At 38.8% G+C, this 24,073-nt stretch overlaps 1 protein-coding gene across 1 annotated transcript in view; it reads left to right on the forward strand.

The window, feature by feature from the left end:
* THSD7B (thrombospondin type 1 domain containing 7B) overlaps positions 1–24,073 on the forward strand; it is an 828,580-nt gene that overhangs the window by 770,317 nt on the left and 34,190 nt on the right. Inside the window, exons 17-19 of the mRNA XM_065927840.1 lie at positions 7,913–8,054; positions 9,375–9,490; positions 11,644–11,761. Coding sequence (XP_065783912.1) covers positions 7,913–8,054; positions 9,375–9,490; positions 11,644–11,761 — 376 coding nt within the window. The remainder of the gene's footprint in view (positions 1–7,912; positions 8,055–9,374; positions 9,491–11,643; positions 11,762–24,073) is intronic.

Here is a 24,073-nt window from a genome sequence, read left to right on the forward strand (position 1 = left end):
AGGACTTCACAGGTTATATCCTCCTCACTCTCTTAAAATTAAATTCTGTAAAGATTTCTATGATAATCTTTTTTCTTACTTTCCTTTAGATCTGTAGTCTGAGTGGGCTAGCAATTAACTCAAGCCTGTTTTTACATATACCTTTATATCTCTTTTAACCTAGCTTCTTTTGTTGCTTTCTTTTTTTCTTCCCAGCAATTTTCTGGTAAGGAAATGGGTCACCTTTTCTACTGAATTTCCCAGTATGTCTCTTAAATTGCATCCTTGTGGTGAAGTTTAACATGTTCCTCTGTCCTTAAATTTCCCATAAATTGGGAATTGCATGCAGAGGCTTAATCAGATTCATGTCTTTGGCAAGACTCCTTCATAGAAGATGTGCTCTTTCTCAGGAGGGACATAATGTATGGTTATAGCTTTTTATGTGCTTGGCTAACATCGATGGTCAAAGTTTAAACTCTATCATTTAGGAAACACAAAATGGCAAACCTCCAATTCTATTATCCTTTCTCATTTACTTGTGGGAGTGCTACTATAAGGAGAAAATTTTGCCCCAACTGATATTTAATCACCTACTGCTCTATTATGTATAGAAACGCAAGAAAAATACTTATTCACCTTTTGTTTACCAGTTTTCACAATGAGGAGTTGTTTACCTAGAGTCTTTGATTATATGTGACTATTTTTGTATCATAATGAAATCATAGATTTAAATAAATTTGATATATTTTAACCATTTTCAATTATCACCTATTATCAATGCTCAGGTTGTCCTAGTTGTAGTGTTTTTTAAATTTGTTCTATGAACACTTTAGTAAAAACTGTGGTGGCCTTTGTTAGCCTCCTTGTTATCCACTATGGTGAGATGTTTCAGGCTTATTTTAAACATTTTCTTTGCCAGACTTAGAATCAGCCGTTTCTCTCTAAAAATCCCTGGCTCGGGGAACACATGTAAATCCATGGCTGATTCATGTCAATGTATGGCAAAAACCACTACAATATTGTAAAGTAATTAGCCTCCAACTAAAAAAAATAAATGAAAAAAAAAAAAAAATCCCTGGCTTCTTTTAGTGGAAATGACTCTTTGGTGCCACAAGAACTTCAGGGATACTCAACTTATTGTGTTCCACAGCTGCTAGACCATTTCAGTGACTGCAATTTTGAAATATATGCTATTATTTCCTTTATTTTGAAGATGAAATACTTTTTGAGTTCATGTTGATGAACTAAAGGTATTTACTTAAGTTTTGTCTTACATCTGTATCTCATTTATTTTATACTAAAAATCCACTTTTTCAAAGATACTGGAGATAGAATATTTCATAATTATACATTTGCTGTATTCCATATAACACAGAAAATAGTCCCTCTACTACACCAACATGAGTTAAAATGTTAAAATGTAATAAAACTTAAAATGGTCATATCTTTTACATAGGTTCTCTCATTCTTTAACATTTGTATTTTATCTGTGTTTTATTTATGTGTTCTTTCATATTTGTCACTTCCGAAATGACCAACCACTTATTTTTTAAATAGGAGTTTTCATCTTTTTTTTATGCATGTCTTTTTCTGCAGTTTCTTTTCTTTTCTTTCTTTCTTTCTTTTTTTTTTTTTTTGCAGTTTCTTATCTATAGAGATATTATTCTTTCATCCACTTTTTCCTCTCAACACCATTTTGTGGGACTTGAATTTGATTTCTATCTCCACTTATTTTTCTGGGAAATCAACCTTTATGAACTTTTAAAAGCAATTGTGATTGAGGCTTGTTTCTACCTAATTTCATTTTCATGGTCCAGGGGTCTCTGCTTTTGTTTGTTTGCTTTGAGTGGTCAAACATTTAGCAGATTCATGACCTTTACTGGGTCTGTTTTCCTTCCAGCTTTGTTCACTGGCCCTTTCTTTTCTTTCACTCTAGTCCTCTTGTTCTGAGCAACACTGGAAGGCAGTTTTGACTTACAGTGTTGAGTTCACTGGGCTCAGGTTTCATCAGCCCCCAGAACCTCTCCGTGGGTTCCTGATATTTGCTTTTGGAGTCTGCAGAAGCCTCCTGCTCCATGGTTTAGTCTTGCAGTTTGGTGTTTTGGGGTGTACCAGACACCCCAGTTTTACCTTCTCCTTTTCCCTGCTGGATGCTGATATCACACAGGTTCTGTAGCTTCAGTCCTTGGTCCCCTCCTATTCAAATTTTGAGGTTTGTGGAGACAAGTTGTCATTAATTTTACTGAGCATATGGTTGGTCTATATGGCTTTGATTTTGCTCTCCTTGTTGCACAGTGATATGCAAAAAAAAAATTTTTTTTTCCACTTCTGTAACCATTTTCTCAGAATCTCTGAGGAAGTTTCCTTACATAGTATTGATATTAGTATTTGGCATCTTTTATCCCACTTTTTCAAAAAAAACAAGACTCAACTTCATAGCATATATATTCCCTTTTTTGCCTCATGAAAGATAGAGAAAGAGCTAATTAGCTAAATGGAGAGACCATCTCAGAATTATTAGAATTTTCCATTCTGTAACAGGATAAAAACCTTGGATTTCAATATCTGATGAAAGCTGACAAGGCCAGGCCTTGGGGATTCATGCTTATCTCCAGACAAGAAATTTAGAGAGTGAGTTAAATTCACAAGTACCTGGACTTATGCCAGGTTTTGTTAAATTATCATTGTTAATATTAATAGTTTAGTGTTAGAAAAATAACAAATTATATATTCTTCACTGGATTTATTTAGGATATAGCATCTAAGGTATCTTTTATTTTTATATGGGTAAATTAAAACTCATTTGCTGTTATAATTTATCAATTTAAAAGTAGATTCTATTATTCTGGGAGCTGTCATTTGGATTTTATGGGGGAAGTATGGGAAGGAGAGAAAATATTATATTCTCTTTTTATCAAGAAAGCAAACCTATGGAGAAACCTTATATTTAGGCAATGTGATCACAGTCCAGGGTTAACCATTTGTCGCTAAGGCAGCTTACAAAAATCCAGTCTTATTACCCAGGAAGAAGCAAATTATCCTACACCAAACATTCATTATTTAGTTTTTAGGATAACCAAACATTATCCTACACCAACCATTTATTATCTACATACTGTTGTCAGAGACAGAACAAGGCTCTCAATGTCCAAGAAAATTAAGACACACATTCTCCAACTAGCCCATGGGAAGGAATGCACACGTATCAATACAAGTACAGTGGAAATGTTTACTTGATAAGATGATTCCACTTCAGTTCAATTCAGTTCAGTCACTCAGTCATGTCCAACTCTTTGCGTCCCCATGAACCACAGCATGCCAGGCCTCCCTGCTCCCTGTCCATCACCAACTCCGGGAGTCCAACCAAACACATGTCCATTGAGTCAGTGATGCCATCCAACCATCTCATCCTCTGTCATCCCCTTCTCCTCCTGCCCTCAGTCTTTCCCAGCATCAGGGTCTTTTCAAATGAGTCAGCTCTTCGCATCAGGGGGCCAAAGTATTGGAGTTTCAGCTTCAGCATCATCTTCCACTTATAAGGGTGCAAATAAATCAATGGAGGTTCTCAAAGGGAATATCTGATTTAATTTTGACAGATGAATACAAATATTCAGGTCAGGCCCAGGGATACAGGCCTCACTGCTAAGAGAGAAAAAAGTTTGAAGGTGCAATATTATAATGTAAGATTAAACTCTAAGGTAAGTGCTGGTTTTCAAAGTTTAAAAACCTAATCTCATAAAAGGACTTATATACCAGATACTACTGGTTCTTCTTGGTCATCTCCTTCCCTAGTAAATAAACTTTAGCTCTCTAACTTTGTCCTTTATAATGAGACTGGTTTAAAGTTGACTTGGGGTTAGTTATCCACGCATCACATTCTCACTTCTCTATTTAGGAAGTTGACAGTGTTTTCTTATGAGTACTCTAAGGGAGAGGAGATTCAGGTTTATGTTTGAAGAGTTTTGATCCAATAAAGAAATCATCTAGATATAAGGCTCCTTTGTCATCCATTTTTTTCTTAGCCGACCTCCATCTGCCTTGTGACCTAGTCATTACTTTATGAACTTCCTATAGAGAGCGAACAGAGATAAAAGAATAAGGAGAAACACTAATTCATCTATCAGTTGTTAGCAGTGCTAGGGCAATTTTTATAAGGTAGAATATACAGATACCATCTGAGATTAGGTTGGATTGTGTTTGTGGATTTCATTCACCTTCTTTGCCTGTTTTTCTGGATAGCATTAGTAAGAGAGTTAGCTACAGTGCTAGTTTTCAGTATATTAATTTCTAGAAAGTGATAATTAACCTCTACATGGTTAAGAATGACAATCAGAGAGTATCATCTTAAAAGCATATGTAGCAGATGTAGAGACTGATAAGAGTGTGAAGTATGAGGGAAGGTACTAGTAGAGGTGATGGAATTCCAGTTGAGCTGTTTCAAATCCTGAAAGATGATGCTGTGAAAGTGCTGCACTCAATATGCCAGCAAATCTGGAAAACTCAGCAGTGGCTACAGGACTGGAAAAGGTCAGTTTTCATCCAATCCCAAAGAAAGGCATTGCCAAAGAGTGTTCAAACTACCGTACAATTGCACTCATCTCACATGCTAGTAAAATAATGCTTAAAATTCTCCAAGCCAGGCTTCAGCAATACATGAACTGTGAACTTCCAGATGTCCAAGATGGTTTTAGAAAAGGCAGAGGAACCAGAGATCAAATTGCCAACATCGAAAAAGCAAGAGAGTTCCAGAAAAGCATCTATTTCTGCTTTATTGACTATGCCAAAGCCTTCAACAGTGTAGATCACAATAAGCTGTGGAAAATTCTGAAAGAGATGGGAATACCACCACCTGACCTGCCTCTTGAGAAACCTGTATGCAGGTCAGGAAGCAACAGTTAGAACTGGACATGGAACAACACACTGGTTCCAAATAGGAAAAGGAGTGCATCAAGGCTGTATATTGTCACCCTGCTCATTTAACTTATATGCAGAGTACAGCATGAGAAATGCTGGGCTGGAAGAAGCACAAGCTGGAATCAAGATTGCCGGGAGAAATATCAATAACATCAGATATGCAGATGACACCACCCTTATGGCAGAAAGTGAAGAACTACTGAGGGGCCTCTTGATGAAAGTGAAAGAGGAGAGTGAAAAAGTTGGCTTAAAGCTCAACATTCAGAAAACTAAGATCATGGCATCCAGTCCCATCACTTCATGGCAAATAGATGGGGAAACAGTGGAAGCAGTGTCTGACTTTATTTTTTTGGGCTCCAAAATCACTGCAGATGGTGATTGCGGCAATGAAATTAAAAGACGCTTGACTTCCCTGTGGCTCAGATGGTAAAGTGTCTGCCTACAATGCAGGAGACCCGGATTCAATCCCTGGGTCGGGAAGATCTCCTGGAGAAGGAAATGGCAACCCACTCCAGTATTCTTGCCTGGAAAATCCCATGGACGGAGGAGCCTGGTAGGACTACAGTCCATGGGGTCACAAAGAGTTGGACATGACTGAGTGACTTCACTTCACTCCTTGGAAGGAAAGTTATGACCAACCTAGACAGCATATTAAAAAACAGAGACATTACTTTGCCTACAAAGGTCCATCTAGTCAAGGCTATGGTTTTCCCAGTGGTCATGTACGGATGTGAGAGTTGGACTATAAAGAAAGCTGAGCACCAATGAATTGATGCTTTTGAACTGTGGTGTTGGAGAAGACTCTTGAGAGCCCCTTGGACTGTGAGGAGATCCAACCAGTCCATCCTAAAGGAGATCAGTCCTGGGTGTTCATTGGAAGGACTGATGTTGAAGCTGAAACTCCAATACTTTGGCCACCTCATGTGGAGAGCTTACTCATTTGAAAAGACCCTGATGCTGGGAAATATTGAGGGCAGGAGCAGAAGGGGATGACAGAGGATGAGATGGTTGGATGGTATCACTGACTCAATGGACATGTGTTAGGGTGGACTCCTGGAGTTGGTGATGGACAGGGAGGCCTGGCATGCTGCGGTTCATGGGGTCACAAAGAGTCAGACACGACTGAGCGACTGAACTGAACTGAACTCTTAAAGACTACCAAATTATACCCCTGCCCCTTTCTCACCCAGGTCTAGATGAAGAACTGAGATATAGAATATATAAGTGAATTGTCCAAAGTTACATAATTTGAATTGTGTGTGCATGTTTTCATGTGTGTTATTTTCTCTCTTGCTTTATTTCATGCTTTAGACTAAGCAAGTTCATAAATCCTTACACACATTCACCTTGTTCAATCATTTAATTTGTAAGGTAGAAAAGTAGTAGAACACTAATCAGGAGTAACTTTTAAGATGCTTTCATTTTCTTTCAGTGGTAAATCATTTAAGTTATCAGTCCTTCTCATGAGAACAATCAAATTAATTGCTGAATTAATAGTAAATTATTTGTAAGCATTAGGATGGGATTCCTTTGCAGATAATTAAGAATAATTACCTGGTTTCAATGGCCCTTCTTGATCATCTAGAGGCAATTTGATATAATTAAAATGTAAAAATACTTTATAAGTATTGACAGATTATCCAACTATAAACCCACATAAATAGTAAATGTGTTTCAATGGCTCCAAACATTTGAAAATAGAAGAGAATTTTGTAGCATTTTTCTATGTATTTCAGTGTATTCTAACATTATCATTTTGCTTAGCAGGCAAAATTAAGTTTACAGGTTGTGTTCTTCCTATAGTATCTGAAAAGGTAAAGGAATAAAAATTTTAAAAAATCCCAAATATGGCAGTGATGGTTTGATGACATGAATTCAGAGACTTTTCTCTTTCCTGTGGTTTAAACACCTATGTGCCTCTAGATTTCTGGATCTGAATTATGTTGTCTTCACCACATATAATGGTGTTACCTGAACAACCACTGGGTCAAATATATACCAGAATTTTCAGGGAGTGACGCAGGAAGTAGAAATCATGATCTATTATGTCCTCAAAGAATTTATAAAGAAAAAGAGGTGATGGAGTAATTAAGAAACAAAGAATGATCACATAAAGGCAGATGTAACATATACGTTTATGTTTGGAATCAAATACTGTATAGTAATTCTTGAACATGGGTGGAAGTTTGCTTAGGAAGGAAGAGAAGAACTTGTCATTATTAAAAGAAAGACTGTCAATGATGAAGTCTTGATTAGTGTTCTGAAGAAGAAGTAGGAGGAGGATAGGATATAGGACATGGGAAAGGAGATTATTCTAATAGGGAGAGCTTCTGACGGTCCTCTGTAAGTAGAGTAGATAGATGACAGGTGGCAGGCAGGTTTACCTGGCTCAAGAATGTCATATGAATTGAGGCGATAAGAGGACATGTAGACCCATAAGTAAAGAGATTTTTGTGGGAGATTTTTGAAGTTCCTATTTATGCTTTTGTTTTGCTGAAAGGGCAACAGCATGAAGTGACTAATCTTCTATGGATGAGAGGGCCTCCAAAATAAGAGGAAAATTTTGTTATATTGGCAATATTGATTTCATAATTCCCCCTCTTTGTTCTGCTTTTAAAAAATATTTTCTCATTAAAGTGTTCTGTGTGGTTATTTCTTTGGGGCTAGACTAGCCGGAGGCAGAAGGGACATTGTCTTCCTTTTCTCATTCATTTATGCATTCAAAATGCATTCATCTCTTGCTACATGGCAAATGGATTTGAGAGTACAGAGTGTTTAGTGAGTGAAAATGGTCCCCACTTGCCTAATTATTCATCATAATCTAGAACAAGAAAGAGTTGTCAGGTAGAAAAACATTGAATCCCATAATGATTTTATTTTCTAAATATTCTGTCTCATACTTTATTCAATAGTCTCTTCCCTGTAGGTGTTGCACATGTGCCTCTATGTATACAGATAAGCACATTCAATTTATCAACAAACATCCTTTCTAACTCTGCCTGCTCTTTGATTTCAACAGTCATGTGATCCTCACACAATGCAGAGAAGAACCCGTCACCTGCTGAGGCCCTCCGTGAGCTCGAGGACGTGTGCTGAAGACTCCCAGGTGCGGCCCTGCCTTCTCAATGAAAATTGCTTCCAGTTCCAGTACAATCTAACAGGTATGGCTGTAAACCACAAACCACGGAATCATGCTGTCCTAGAATGCAGCTCTTTCATGGCTTTTATTGTTTCAAGAAAGTAAAGCTTGTGATGTACTTGCTCTACGGGGCTCACCAAGGACAACTGGTAGACCTGACTGGACAGGGATATTCTAGAGACCTCCTTATTCAGACACGGCGTACCACTGTGTTCAGTGTCTGAAACTACAGTACTGTATAATTACATTGATCTGTTCTCTGCAGCAGTGTACACAGAATGCCACGAAATGCGGAATCAGGTTAAGTCTCAGCATTGACTTCAGTACTGATAACCAAATGACCAGCTGCCTGAAGGGGCAAAACAGTTACCTTTTTCTGAAACAAATTTCCCACTGAGGTCACAGTGGCACTGCTGAGATTTCTCATGTAGAAAACCTCTAGTAAATTCTATGAGACTGTCTTTATAGGTGAGAGTTGACCTGCTGTACTTGTCCTTTCTCTTTCATTAAAGGTCCATTAGATCGTTAGTTTTCATACTAATTTTCCAAAAATACAGTAAAATTTGCTTTACTGAAAAAGCATGTCTTTAAAATGCTGATTTTGCTATACATGGACTAGCGCTTCCTATTTAACTTTCAGATCATCTACCAAATATGAAAAATCTTCTTAGAGAGGTTCTCACTGTATATGATTGAGGATCTCTTTTTCTACTCACACCAAAATAAAATTTTTTAAAAGAATTAGTAATGGGATGATTTATTCTAACTCTCGCTGTTGAGTTTGTAATACAGTTAGCCAAATCTACAAAACCTTCTCTCATAAGAGAATAATTTTATTAAAGTGAGAGTTTTCAAAATGGCCCTTTTCATCATGACTTCTTTCCCTTTGGGGGTACCTGTCTTGGCTCCACGGTACCGAATATACCAAATGGTTTAAATAATTATATTTATTCATTGAAAATATCTTCAAGTTGATATCACAGACTAGCATCATTTCTGTATTTTTTTTCTTTCTCAATTACGCCCAGCAAATAGATGATTCCAAACTGGTTGTCCTTTGTGCTTAGGTTTTTTCTTTTTCCTACCTCAGCCAACTATGAGATGATTTCTATAAACTCTTTGGCTTCTGACCTCAAGAAAGCAAATTCACTTCTATTTGGTAATCTGATTGATTGATTATTTTGTAATTAAAGAATTGCATAATGCTTTTTGAAGCCACATTAAAATGGTTTTAGGATTCTGTGTACACTATTCTCCACTGATGCAGAGAATCAGAGGTTTGTTGTCTTTTGCTCACGTGGTCATAACTTTGAAACTCAGTGTGGTCACCCTATGCCCGTAGAGTGGAGCACATGCCAGCTGAGTGAAAATGCAACCTGTGGGCAAGGCTTCAGGACCCGCCTGCTGAGCTGTGTGCGCAGTGATGGCAAACCCGTTGCCATGGACGAATGCGAGCAGGTAAGTTTTGTGTGTTTGTACCCACACCCATGGCTTTGTTTATTTATTTATTTTTTTAAATAGTGGTCTGCAACCTTCACAATGCCCACTATAATGACCCTCTCAATTTCTTCTCATCACAGCTTAGGTTCAATTAGAGTAAGTGGTACTAGTATTATATAGTTACATCTCACGAGTTTGAACTTAGTTAAAATGACAGGAAAGGTCATTTTGCATTGGAGAAATGGGTTCATTAAAAATAGTTCTTCATTATTTCTAAGAACTTAGTTAGATGTACTTGCTTGCCAACTAACAATTGACATCAATTGACTCTAAAATCGATTCTTGGTATTGGGCAGATGATTCAATTTGCATAAGTAGGAAACACTGTCCCTTACATGTAAGATGGACAGTGATACTTGCTGTTAGAATACTCTGCTAATTTGCTTAGCAAATGTTTGCTAGGCAATAAACACAGTGCATTTTTCTTCTTAAAATAAGCTAAATGTCTCTCTACCAAGTTGGGTAGAGTTGGTGGGTTTTAAATTTTTGTAATTTTATATTTTTCCCCATCACAAAATATGTGGAATTTGGACAAAAGCTATAATCAAATCTCTTCCCCAAAAGTTGACATTTCCTCCCCAACATATAAGTGAAATGCACTATGATGGCAGTTTAGAAACAAAGATGACCATATGCTATCACATTATAAGAATCACTAAAACAATCTTTAGAATAATTGGAAATGTGTGGGGTCAGTGAACTCAGGTTTCACAGGAATGTCTTTAGCAAACTGACAAAATAAGAGTTGTTTCATTCTCCTTAGGTAAGTAGAGTCCACAAGTGAAAATTAAAATTATCAGAACAAAACCTCCTCACCGATCCTGAGTTAACCTTATTAAGTATTACCATAACATCTCTTTCAACCAACAGTATCACCATGGACCAACAGTACCCCTGAAACTAGACCATGTAAAATCAGATGTTCCTTTTAATGAAATTCTGAGACTGGTTAATACAGAATTCCCTCTAACAAGTGTCAGTGATTTATTTTAACATTTTGTTTCATCTCCCTCTCAAGACTGTTGTCTGCTTCAAGAAAAATAAATCACCAACCTACAACAACTCAAATAAGTCGAAAATGTACATTTAGTGTGCATAGTAAATCTTTCCTTTTGATATAAAAGTAGTATAAACTATTCATTAATAGAAAAATTAGTTTCTTTCCTTTTGATATAAAAGCAGTATAAACTATTCATTAATAGAAAAATTAGTTTCTCTTCTTTCCAAATACCACATGTTCAACAAATATTTAAAGTCCCAAATTACTAACCTAAGTGGAATACCCACATATCTCAGCCGGATCAAAGGTCTTATGTGGTCATTTCTAGTTTGCTCATGTAGTAAGTAATCATGCTGTAATCAATAATTTTAGCTCAGTATGGACATTGCTAACATTTAACATATATTGAATGTTAGCATTTTCCTCAATCACACAATATGCAATTCCTAAAATTGAATATTTTGGGATTCTTTCTGTGTCTCTGGGATGATTTACTCTTTCACTAAGACCTCTTCTACACTGGCCATTAGAAAATATGTGATTTTACCTAGATGTGGGTTTAAGAGAGGACAAGAGGAAAAGAAATGGTATCATCAACTTTTCCCTTGATTAAGATAATGTTTATGTTTTTAGCTAATTAGTCTTTTTTATGAACTTTAGATGGGTTGTTGATTTCAGTTTTATTCTTCTACTTATTGTTTAGCCTAGGTTGCTGTTAGTTTGAGCTCTCTATATACTACTAGTCTATCCAGAGGGCAAGATGCCTGAATTTAGCACTGAGGCATCCCTCTGGTTCCTTGCTGGCTGAGTGACAGGACAGATCTCTCTGTAACATAATTGCCTGCTTTCCTGGTCCCTTAAATGTGGGTCTATTCTAAAGTTGAAGGTTTTATCAAAAGAAATTTGGACTGACAAGTTTCTATGCCATGAAGTAAGGATCATCATTTTTTTAGACTTGCCGTCAGTTTCTATAAGCCAGGCTATTTTTCTTACAAAAACATAGCAAAATTATTCTCACAGAATAGAGATTATTATCCCACAAAAGGAGAGTGATTTGATTTGACGTTGCGATGAATTCTCCAGTACAATCATACTTCCTTCCTGTCTGCAGCGTAACTTGGAGAAGCCGCAGAGGATGAACCGTCACTGCCTGGTGGAGTGTGTGGTCAACTGTCAGCTCTCGGGATGGACAGCTTGGACAGAGTGCTCACAGACTTGTGGCCTCAGAGGTATGTGGCTTTCCTCGTTGGTTTCCATGAAACACTTCAGTTTTTAAGTGTCTCTTTGTAGGCCATAGCTTGATAAATGGGAGTAAGGCATGTTGGCCACATGAGGCTGACCCAGGGGAGCAGAGAAAGAGAGCCTGACTTCTTAACAGTCCTTTTGTTCTATTGTATTTTATTTATTGAGGTACCCTTCACTTACAGTGCCGAGTCAATGTCTGCTATACGGCAAGGCGACTCAGTTATACACATATGGACCTTCTTTTTTTTTATTTTCTTTTCCATTGTGGCTTATCATGGGATATTGAATATAGCTCCCTGTGCTATACAATAGTACATTGTTGCTTATCCATTCCATATATAATAGTTTATCTCCTAATCCCAAACTCCCTCCCCCTTGGCAACCACAAATCTGATCTCTAAGTTCACTTGTGTCCTATTTTAGATTCCATATACAAGTGATATCATATGGTATTTGTCTTCCTTCTCATTTTCTTCACTTAGTATGATAATCTCAAGTTGTATCCATGTTGCTGCATGTGGCATTATTTTGTACTTTTTTTTATGGCTGAGTAGTACAAGGCAGAGGGTGAAGAACTGGCCTGGTAACAGTGGCAGACACCAGAGGGGGTGCTGGCCCTGTGAGATGGTGTTTATTCTGAAGGTCCTAAGTTCAGCCAACTCCCAAAATGTTGGCCTCCATGGTTTCTGGAAGACGTGTGTGTTCAATAAGTCAAACAAGCTCTTGTTTCAGGTAAACCCCTAAGAACAGTGGCTTTGTATCAGACTGTGCTGTGCTTAGGCGCTCAGTCGTGTCTGACTCCTTGTGACCCCATGGACTGTAGCCCCCCAGGCTCCTCTGTCCATGGGGGTTCTCCAGGCAAGAATGCTAGAGTGGGTTGCCATGTTCTCCTCCAGGAGATCTTCCCAACCCAGGAATCGAACCCAGGTCTCCCACATTGCAGGCAGATTCTTTACCATCTGAGTCACCAGGGAAGCCCAGAACTGGAGTAGGTAGCGTATCCCTTCTCCAGGGCATCTTCATGACCCAGGAATTGAACCAGTGTTCTCCTGCATTGCAGGCAGATTCTTTACCAGCTGAGCTACCAGGGAAGCCCCTAGTATCATAGGTTAGAGACTAATTTTTCACTCACATAAAGGGAGGGTTAGTTTCTGCTTCACAGAGTCCATCAAGAACACAGGTTGATGGAGGCCCTACCACTTTAACATAATCAAGTTTTTCTGGAAGGTGATATCAAGCTGGTCCTGTGGACGTTTTTATGGACCAGGGCAGAAGTTGTATACATCTCTACTATCTTTATTTTACTGAATAAAATTTGGCCCCATTTCTCCAGTTCAGTGCAAGATAGCAGAACAGGAAATGTAGTTTCTGGATGACCAGTAATTTCTTAGCAACAGTATGATGGAGGAAACAGTTCCTGTGGAGGAGAGGGAGGAGAAACCTTTGCTGAACAAATAGCAATCAACACCAAAGTTCCCAGGTAAGTAATGCACAATGGCAGGGAGTGCAGAAGGCAGCTGGTGCTCGGGAGCTAGGTAATGGCAACATGGATGGCACTTGAGCCATTAGGCTGAAGTAGGGACCAAGACATGTGCGCATGTAAAGAGAACAAGGAGAGTGTACCAGGAAAGCACAGAGCTGAGGTTTAGGATAGGTTTCTGGTCCCCCCAAAAAAGAGCTACGGTTTATCTAAGGTAAATGACAGAATTTTGGAGTAGGGACCTAGGGAAAATCCTGCTATATAGGTAATCACAATGTACAGGAGGAGAAGGAAGAACTGCATGTTGCAGGAATCATGGAATCTGGTAGGGAGATGGGGTTAAAAACCCTGGATCTGATCACCAAACAAAGACAGTTGGAAGGAATATTTTAGATGCTCTGTAACTGGATATGGCACTGGGATATGGGCTCATCTCTAAGCTACTCACAAATGAATATGCTGGGACTATTAGTACTTCTCTGCCTTAGCTGGGATTGTCTGAGTAACTGAGGCAGGCTACAGTGCAGAAGAGGGACTCCTCTGTGAACTCAGCTCTCAGAGCCTGGAGAGAACAGAACTGACAGCAATACTTAGGATATGTGTTAGGAAAATGTAGCTAAGGAAAGGAAATTTACTTCCTCAAAGAGCATCACTCGAAATGAAAATACGAGGCTCACGATGTCTGGTGATAACAACATGCCATTCCCTGCACATCTGAGAGCCTGTAGGAGCACATCAGGAAACCAAGTGGTAAATCTTGGACCAAGATTTCAGGGATTGACCTAAACTATTTTCTCAATTATTCTGATTGGCAGCATGGCGTAGTTTCCAGTTAGGCATCCACTTTAAGGTTGGCTAAATCCAGGTTTGAATTGTAGCTTTTTAGGCAGATGACTTACTCTTCCTGAGTCTCAGCTGCTTCATCTCTAAAATGGAATTCATGCACATTAGAGGCTTTGTTTAGGACTTGAGAATTAAGTGCTATGAAGTATATGTAGCCATAGAGCACAGTACCTGACACAGCATGGGTGTCTATTGTGTGTTAATTTTCATCTCCACCTTCCTACCCACTATCTGTAAAGAGTTTTAGCAGAGACTCCCTCGGATTTTATAAAGATTATCCCCCAGACTCAGTTTCTCTCATCATCTACTCTCACATCTCATCCTTCACCCTACTCAAAGTCCATACATTACAACCACAACCTAAGCAATGTTTTGAACATGCAAATCTGAATAATTGTTTTTCTACTGACTTGAGTCATTTATCCATTAAATAAATGCTAATGTGCCATTCATAGTACAATGAGTTGGATGTAAAGCAGTGAGGGGAAAAAAGACAATTTCCTTATTCCCATCATCCCCTGATACCTACAATGTAGTTGAGGGACAACAGACAGCAAGCAAGTCGGTAATAATATGTGGAAATGAATGCACTGACCCTGCACTAACTATTTGCATTAGCGATGTGAATAACTGGTTGCTACCTGTCCATGGTGGTCCACCCTGATTATCCCACAGCCAGGAGCCCTGTAGTCTTATGCTCATGGGCCTCTGCCAGGAGGCGTGACTCTCAGAGTGGTAAAGCGTAGCATAAAAAAGCAGAGAAAGGATGAAGTCCTTATGGTGAGCACAGACCACAGGACCTGTAGGATCTCACGGTGCCTGTCTCTCTGCTCCCACCACCCTCCGTCATCATGTTGGATCTCTCTGCTGCAATGTAGCATATTTCAGTCATAATCTTGAGTGTCTGCTTCCTTACATTTTGCCTCCCATGGACTATCTCACTGTTACCCCCACTATCACTCGCTACTACTTTAATATGTATAAATTGGATCAATTTTCATATCTAAGGAGTCAGTGATCTTGTTTGAGTTCTTCATGGGTGAACCCCTCTAGTTCCCATCAAACACACTACAGGGCACATCAGGGGAATCTCTGCTAGCATTCGTCATTGCCCATGCGGGTCCGTGGGCTCCCCAGGCGGTGCAGTGGTAGAGTATCCACCTTCCAGTGCAGGAGACACAGGGGACAGGGTCAGGATCCCTGGGTCAGGAAGATCCCCTTGAGAAAGGCGTGGCAACCTCCTCCATCCAGTGTTCTTGACGAGAGAATCCCATGGGCAGAGGAACCTGGAGGGCTACAGTCCATGGAGTCACAAAGAGTTGGACACGACCGTGTGATTGAGTACACACAGGTGGTTCTGAACCACAGGGGGGAGAAAGCTGGAAGGGGAAGAGCTTGCAGACTGGATCACAAGCCCAAAGGAAGTCAAACCCTGCTAGTGGTTATTTTCCTCTCTCTCTAATTGACATCATAAGTCTTAGGTATCATTAGTCCAGAATGTGTTCGATGCAAGGAGACAGATCTATTTATTATTACTTTTGTCCCCAAATCTTAATTCTGCCACTGTACAAAGTCAGTGAAACATGACAGGTTTTCATGTTATGCTGATACACAACCTTGGAAAATAGGACCCCAAATTGTAAGTTTAGTACCATAAAATGTTACTTTGGTTTTTTTAAGGAGTTCTGTTAGTGCTGTGGACTCATCAGACCTTGTTAGTCTAATAGAAAAACAAAAACAAACAAGAGAAAGTCCTCTCCAAGTCTGAATCCCACTGTTGGAGATTTTTAGGCAATTAGAGTTTGAACTTAAATTCATCTTTTCTAATCTTTAGAATAATAAACAATCAAAAGTTCCCTAAGGAAAGTCCCTGTGTGAACTCAGGCACAGAATGAATTGCATAAAGCACTTGGAAGTCACGTGATAGTTTCTACTGGCATATAAATATAGCACTAGTTACAAATTATTTCTAGCTAGCTTCTAAGAATCTGCTAGGATAATTTCTTGGGAATCGTTTCTTGACCTTTAGATGCTTTGATCTCCTAAATTAAGATGTAATAGTGTCTTTTAAAAAATTTTCGATAATCCTGATATTTAGCAAACCCTTTAGGATTCTAAAGGTATATGTATTCCATTTTCTTTCTTTATTCAACCAAAATTTATAAAGTTTACACCTATTATCCTGACACCAACTGGTATGTACTTTCATTGTCAAAAGTGATAGTGTGGAAAATAAATTATATGGAGATGCTTCTATTCTCACTTCTGTTCTTGAAGGCAGGGCTGTAGAGAAGTTTACTCACATATTTCACAACTACTCATCTGAAGTCTCCCCAAAGTCAGGCATTCTCCCAGGAGCTGAAAACACATGTGTACAGAAAGGATAAGATTCCAGGGAAACAAAGTCCCCTGACTTCATAAAACTAATATCCTAGTAGAGAACTAGATGGTGATGATAAGAAAGACAGGCAGATGGCAAATAAATAAATAAATATGCACAAAAGTAACACACATCAATAAAGGCTATGTTAAAACAAAAAAGTCATGAGATGGAGAATAACAAGTATTCCCAGGGAAGTGAGGGATGAAAGAAGAGAGCCCACGTTAAAAAAAAAAAAAAAGAAAGAAAGAAGAGAGCCCACGGAGGAGGTATTTCTGTCAGAACTCAGTGACAAAGTGATGCTGTTCATGTCATTGGTGTTTTCTTCACTAGGCTTTTCAGGGTTTAATCTCACAAGCCTTTTTTGCATACCTGTTGCATCCAAGGCTCTATATGAGGACCTCCAGACAAAAATATAAAAAGGACTATTTTTCTGATTCATTTGTGCCCAGCCTTAATCTTTAAGAAATAAAATGAACAGTACAAGGAATAGGACACATAGTCCTTGAATTTTTAGGCCTAGGCAACTACCACCAGAACCATGCTGAGACAGTCTTCATGGTTCTGTTCTATTCCTCTTATCTATTCTATTCCAGTCTATTCCATTCCATTCCATCCCACCAGCCCTCATGCTGCTTCCCCATTCCAGCCTTCCAGGTCTAGTCTTCCAGCACTGCTCTTCTCTGATCACTAATCCCTGGCAGATAGAGAACTCTGTGTTTAAACCATGCCTTAATCCCCACGCAGCACAAGCTAAAGGCAGCAAACAGTGAATAGTCAAAAGCCACAACATGTGGCACGGATGAACTTGTTTCTTAAAAGAGACTAAATAAACTCTTGGCGCTGAAAAGGTTGGAAACTATCATTGAAAAACATCTGTGCCTTGTCTCTTCTAAAATGGTGTGCCCGCAGCTGTCTTTCATATGAGCCGCTTTCTTTTCTCCAACTAGTGAGGGCAGTGGGGCAGGAACCACAAGAGGAGACAGAGTTTATTTAGTCACATTCAAGTATGCAAACAAGTTGCTTGGGAGTCTGCCTTCAGCACCTGCTGCTCTCTGCTGACTTCTTTATCAAAAGCAAAATGCACACAATTGCCTCCTTTTAGGAAGTCACTGGGTTGTCAGGCAAATCCTGGTGAGCTGGTTGTTCTGGAAGCTTCCCCAGAGCCACACTTTGCCATCTAAACTAAAGAACTACCTTGATCTAAGAGGAAATTTTGAAATGAGCTTTTCTTTACTTCCAAAAGTCTGGATTGTCTCTTTAATGTGCACCCGATGCTTGGCATATACCTTCTATTTGTGTTGAAGATTTCAAGGTCAGAATAGCTTGAATCTAATTTATTTCATGTTAAAGAGAGACTGATTCTAGGTTTCCACTAAGGGATCCTTTTAGATAGATTCTGAAGATCAAAGAGTGTAATAGAAGAGCTTAAATTTTGGATTAGTCATGTTCTTTGTTGAATTTTCATCAGTTCAATTTTATACTGAACTCCCTAAATTTAGCATATCATGAATTATTCATAATTATTATTTAACTGATAACATTCCAAGAGGGTTATTAACCCTTTATGATTTGTTCCTCTTTCATATTTTATTTCAATGCACATGAGTTTATTGTATTTTTCTACATTTGTGTAATCCAGCCTGCCGCTTGCGTGTCCCAGATGGCATATGATTATCCTGTCAACTCTAACCCATAATGAAAAAATAATTTTATATTAACTGCAGAGAATCATAAGTTTGTGATTCCAGCGTTTTTTCTTTTTATTTTATTTTTTTAAGATTTTAAAAGGCAAGTCAGTAACCTTCATTTTTAGTGTCAGAATAAATTATGATCACTGTAGTATCCTTGATCATATGCAGTCCAATAGTTATAACAGCTCAAACTTATTTACTATATCGAATAATTAGTTCCTATGACAAGGAATAAGAGGCTAAATTGAATGGACAAAAAATAAAGACTAGACAAGAATATCTAGTTTTCAAGGTGGCTTTTCCAAAGGCAAGTTGTAAGACTCTGAGCCACCCTTTGCAGACCTCACTTGAACCTTTTATCTGTAAAATGATGAATATGAGAAAAATTACTTTTTAGTATCTATTGGTCAAAGGCAGTTATTTGTGCCAGGAGTATTAGAATAACTCTTTATGAAAGTATTATGAAACCATAGGCATAATGGTACAGGTAAGGTGACAGGCAATTAACCCGCTGAAGGTCACACAGCTTGTAGTTGCAGGGGAAAGATTTGAACCCAAGTTCAGGTGTCTCCTAAGCCCCATTTTCTCCATTGTGCCCCTTCACATCTGACACTCTATATGTAAGTGTTTATGTTAGGGGCATGGCCCTGGCTGGGGTACTAGGTTATTTTATAAAGATTCTCACAATTTATAGGTACATTTACGAACAAGCAGAAGAAATGGATCACAGGTTGAAACACAAAGGGCAGTGAGGGTTTTAAGACTCTCTGAATTGTAAATCTCCTAAATGTATACTTGTTTCCTAATTGACAATGTTGAATATTATCTAGTCCATCTAACTGGAATATAGCTATGGGGAACCAACCTTCTAGATAGGGAATGTGTGAGTCTGATGGACAGCAGAGTTTTATGATTGCCAGAATCACTTTCTGTGACCTTCTTGTATTGCATCCCATGGGGAGAGCCTCATTGGGGGTATTTCTGCTATATATTTACAGTGATCTGTTAAGTTTTGATACGTTGGGTTTGAAATGTGATTGATTGTTGGGAATGGAACTGAAAATAAGCAACTAGAATCAGTTCAGTCACTCAGTCGTGTCCAACTCTTTGCAACCCCATGGATTGCAGCACACCAGGCCTCCCTGTCCATCACCAACTCCTGGAGCTTGCTCAAACTCATGTCCGTTGAGTCAGTGATGCCATCCAAACATTTCATCCTCTGTCATCCCCTTCTCCTTCTGCCTTCAATCTTTCCCAGCATCAGGGTCTTTTCCAAGGAGTCAGTTTTTCTCATGAGGTGGCCAAAGTGTTGGAGTTTCAGCTTCAGCATCAGTCCTTCCAATAAATATTCAGGACTGATTTAGGATTGAGTGGCTGGACCTTCTTGCAGTCCAAGGGACTCTAAGGAGTCTTCTCCAACATCACAATCCAAAGCATCAATTCTTCGGTGCTCAGCTTGCTTTATAGTCCAATTCTCATATCTATACATGACTACTGGAAAAACCATAGCTTTGACTAGAGAGACCTTTGTTGGCGAAGTAATGTCTTTGCTTTTTAATATGCTGTCTAGGATTGTCTTCACTTTTCTTCTAAGGAGCAAGCGTCTTTTAATTTCATGGTTTCAGTCAGAATCTTCAGTGATTTTGGAGCCCAAGGAAATAAATTCTGTTACTGTTCCCACTGTTTCCCCATCTATTTGCCATGAAGTGATGGGACCAGATGCCATGATCTTAGTTTTCTGAATGTTGACCTTTAAGCCAACTTTTTCACTCTCCTCTTTCACTTTCATCAAGAGGCTCTTTAGTTCTTCACTTTCTGCCATAAGGGTGGTGTCATCTGCATATCTGAGGTTACTGATATTTCTCCCGGCAATTTTGATTCCAGCTTGTGCTTCATCCAGCCCAGTGTTCCTCATGATGTACTCTGCATATAATTTAAATAAGCAGGGTGACAATATACAGCCTTGACGTATTCCTTTCCCTATCTGGAGCCAGTCTGTTGTTCCATGTCCAGTTCTAACTGTTGCTTCTTGACCTGCATACAGATTTCTTAAGAGGCAGGTCAGGTGGTCTGGTATTCCCATCTGTTTCAGAATTTTCCATAGTTTGTTGTGATCTGCACAGTCAAAGGCATTGACTTTGACTGTCAATAAATAATCAATAAAGCAGAAGCAGATGTTTCTAGAACTCTCTTTCTTTTACTATGTTCCAACAGATAGAATGCATACTCACTATCATAGAAAAATCTGGAGCTCTATTTCCAAGCAAAGGCAAAAATGCCTAATCTTTTGCCCTTAACAGACCCACCTCTCCTCTGTGATACCATGGTCTGTCTTACCCTCTAAAATGTAGTTGTTACTTCCTTACTCTACTAACCTCACTCCCGAATACATGGTCATGGCTGGGACTGGTCTCTTTTACTCTGAATAACTTATGGAATCTTTGTCTTGCCTTACCTGAGTGTTGTTTAGTATGAAAGATGTCTGGGTGCCTGAAGCAATTTTTAGACAAGTCAAGGAGTCCCTCTATAGGGGAAATTTGGGGCTTCCCTGATAGCTCAGTTGGTAAAGAATCCACCTGCAATGCAGGAGACCCCAGTTTGATTCCTGGGTCAGGAAGATCTGCTGGAGAAGGGATAGGCTACCTACTCCAGTATTCTTGGGCTTCCCTTGTGGCTATGCTGGTAAAGAATCTGCTTGCAATGCAAGAGACCTGGGTTCAATACCTGGGTTGGGAAGATCCCTTGTAGAAGGGAAAGGCTACCCATTCCAGTATTCTGGCCTGGAGGGTTCCATGGACTGTATAGTTTATGGGGTCGCAAAGAGTCAGACATGACTGAGTGACTTTAACTATCAGGGACTCTAGCTCTGAATGCAGGAATATTACTGCATCTTCTCTCTCTCATGATGTCAATCATATGCTGAAGATTTATCTTTAGCTAGCAGCTCAAGATCATAATTTTTTTCCACCCTGTTACATTAGAAAATAACCTTGATCCCAAAGTCATGTCAATACAGAATGTATACTTAAACTTGGCACTTAAAAATAAATTTGGATAAAAATTCCTTGGTGGTGTTTGTGAAAAGTAGTAAAAAAAACAGATGTCCAGCATAAAGAACTGCATGAAATTAACTGAGCATTTTATATACAATCTAACTTCCTGCTGTTTTGGGAAATTTACTCTGACAAATACCCAAAAGCAAATGAGTTGTCACAGAGAAAGTACTAATGACATAATTTTAATTACCATTTTTTTTTCTAAAGGAAAAATGAAACACGTGAATATAAGTAACACATTGATTGCAGAGAGTAGAACTAAGTGTACTTTTCAAATCTGTTTAAGTGGCCTTAAACAAGTATCATCTGATACCTGACTTGGACCAGATAAAATTTGTTGAAAAACAGATGATTTTGGAATTGGACTTATTTTTGTTACCATCCTTCTTGCTTAGCTAATTAACTTCTCTGGGCTTCAGTTTATCACATATGAAATATGAGACTGGGATTCTTGTTGAAATGATAGATTCGAGGGGCATGGGGAGAGTGGGTGCTTTCAGGTGAAGGGAGGCAAATAAATCAGAAGGAAGGGAAAAGAACTAAGCAAGAATATGCTATATCATCTCTATATCCTGGAACACTGTATTCACTCAATTAATTTAAGCCCTTCCTCCATAATGAGGAATACTTTTATAATGACCAGTGGAATTATATAATAAATTGCCTTAACCACAGAGACATATGTGATTAAAATTGGTTAATAGATTGGCACGACTGGCCATTAACAAGGTTTTTGATAGTATCCCTTTGTTTCTTTTTCATGTATTTTGTCATCTGCTCATATTTTCTACTGATTAATATTAGGTGGTTGTTGTTCAGTTGCTGTGTCATGTCTGATTTTTTGATACCCGATGGATTGCAGCATACCAGGCTTCCCTGTCCTTCACTGTCTGAGTTTGCTCAGATTTATGTCCATTGAGTCGATGATGCCATCTAACCATCTCATCTTCTGTCACCCCCTTCTCTTCCTGCCCTCAATCTTTCCCAGCATCAGGGTCTTTTCCAATGAGTCGGCTCTTCACAGCAGGTGGCCAAAGTGTTGGAGCTTCACCATCAGTCCTTCCAATGAATATTCAGGATTGATTTCTTTTAGGATTGACTGGTTTGATCTCCTTCCTGTCTAAGGGATTCTCAAGAGTCCTCTCCATCACCAAAGTTCAAAAGCATCAATTCTTTGGCACTCAGCCTTGTTTATGGTCCAACTCTCACATCCATACATGACTATGAAAAAACCATAACTTTCACAATATAGACCTTTGTCAGCAAAGTGATGTCTCTGCTTTTGAATATGCTGTGTAGGTTTGTCATAGCGTTTCTTCCAAGGAACAAGTATCTCTTAATATCATGGCGTCAGTCACATTCTGCAGTGATTTAGAGCCCCCCAAAATAGTCTCTCATTGTTTCCCCATCTATTTGCTATGGAATGATAGGACTGGATGCCATGATCTTAGTTTTTTGAATGTTGAGTCTTAAGCCAACTTTTTCACTCTCCTCTTTCTCCCTCTTCAGGGGGCTCCTTAGTTCCTCTTCACTTTCTTCCATAAGGGTGGTGTCATCTGCATATCTGAGATTACTGATATTTCTCCTGGGAATCTTGATTCCAGCTTGAGCTTCATCCAGCCCAGCATTTCACATGATGTACTCTGCATATAAGTTAAATAAGCAGGGTGACAATATATAGCCTTGATATTAATATTAGGTAGCCGAAATATTAGGTGCCAAAATCTTAGGAATAAATTCATAAGAGAAAATACTTAAAGGCAGAAACATTTTATTCAGTAGCCTAATTTTTGAGTGTATATCAGGAAGGACCATCATCACAGTCAGACATGACTTAGCAACTGAACCACCAAGAGGGACTATCATCACCTTAAGCTCAGTGACACTGAACATCATCCTTTGTGGTGTAGGCGAGCCAGCCCCTATAGATGTCAGCTCAGGAAGACAATTCTCTGCCAATGACTGTGCACCTGCCTTGAAAATTTAACTCATATTAAAACAAACAATTCCAAGGTGGAAAGCAAACCCGTAATAATAATTTTCAAATAACATTCTTTAAGCTCAAGGTGGCATCACATGCTGCTGTTTTTGTATTTTTTATGTCTGTGGACATTGGAGCATATAAGTATATTCATATGAATTGCTTAGACATTTTATTTAATGATCTATTTAAGGTTAAATAAGCATGTTCTTCATTGCTCTATTATCCTTGTTTCCTTTCCAATTTCCTATACAAACATATCTGCATTGTTTGCTTTTCTTATTCAGATCATCCAGCGCTATCCAAACCATGATTTTCAGCTAATTACATCAGTATCTGTCGGTATAGTCAGGGGCTTCAGTGTTTAGAGCCTGTCACTGTAACAGTGTTGGTGGCTGACTCCCTGGACCTGAAAGTATGGTCAGAACAGAGAACCACTGCATTTGACTCTGTATCTTTTTATGAATGTATCTATTGACAAATACGTAACCAGTTTTCAGGAGTTCTTTTACTGCTTAAAGTTCCCCACACCTTCCCTTTGTCAGTGGAGCCTCAGAGCAAAGCCTGACTCCTGCTGAGTTCAATGGGAGTGTGATCTGGTCCCATACCCTTTAAACCTATGTGTAGGTAGTAGTATTGGCCTCTCCTAGGGTTCCATGTGTTAGAGCTAGCATGCCTCATTATCTTTCTTATTTTTTTTTCTGGAAGTCTCATCAAGTAATCTTTTTTCCTTAATTGCCAGAAATTATTGCTAATTTAATAGTAGGCTTAGTATCACTGTTGCTTATAATGAGTTTTCAATATTCCTCAAGGGAGGAGAGGAAAAGCTTAGAGAGAATTGTAAGCAAACTTAACCTACTGT

Source organism: Muntiacus reevesi, chromosome 3, assembly GCF_963930625.1.
Source record: "Muntiacus reevesi chromosome 3, mMunRee1.1, whole genome shotgun sequence".
In the NCBI taxonomy this organism is placed as follows: domain Eukaryota; kingdom Metazoa; phylum Chordata; class Mammalia; order Artiodactyla; family Cervidae; genus Muntiacus; species Muntiacus reevesi.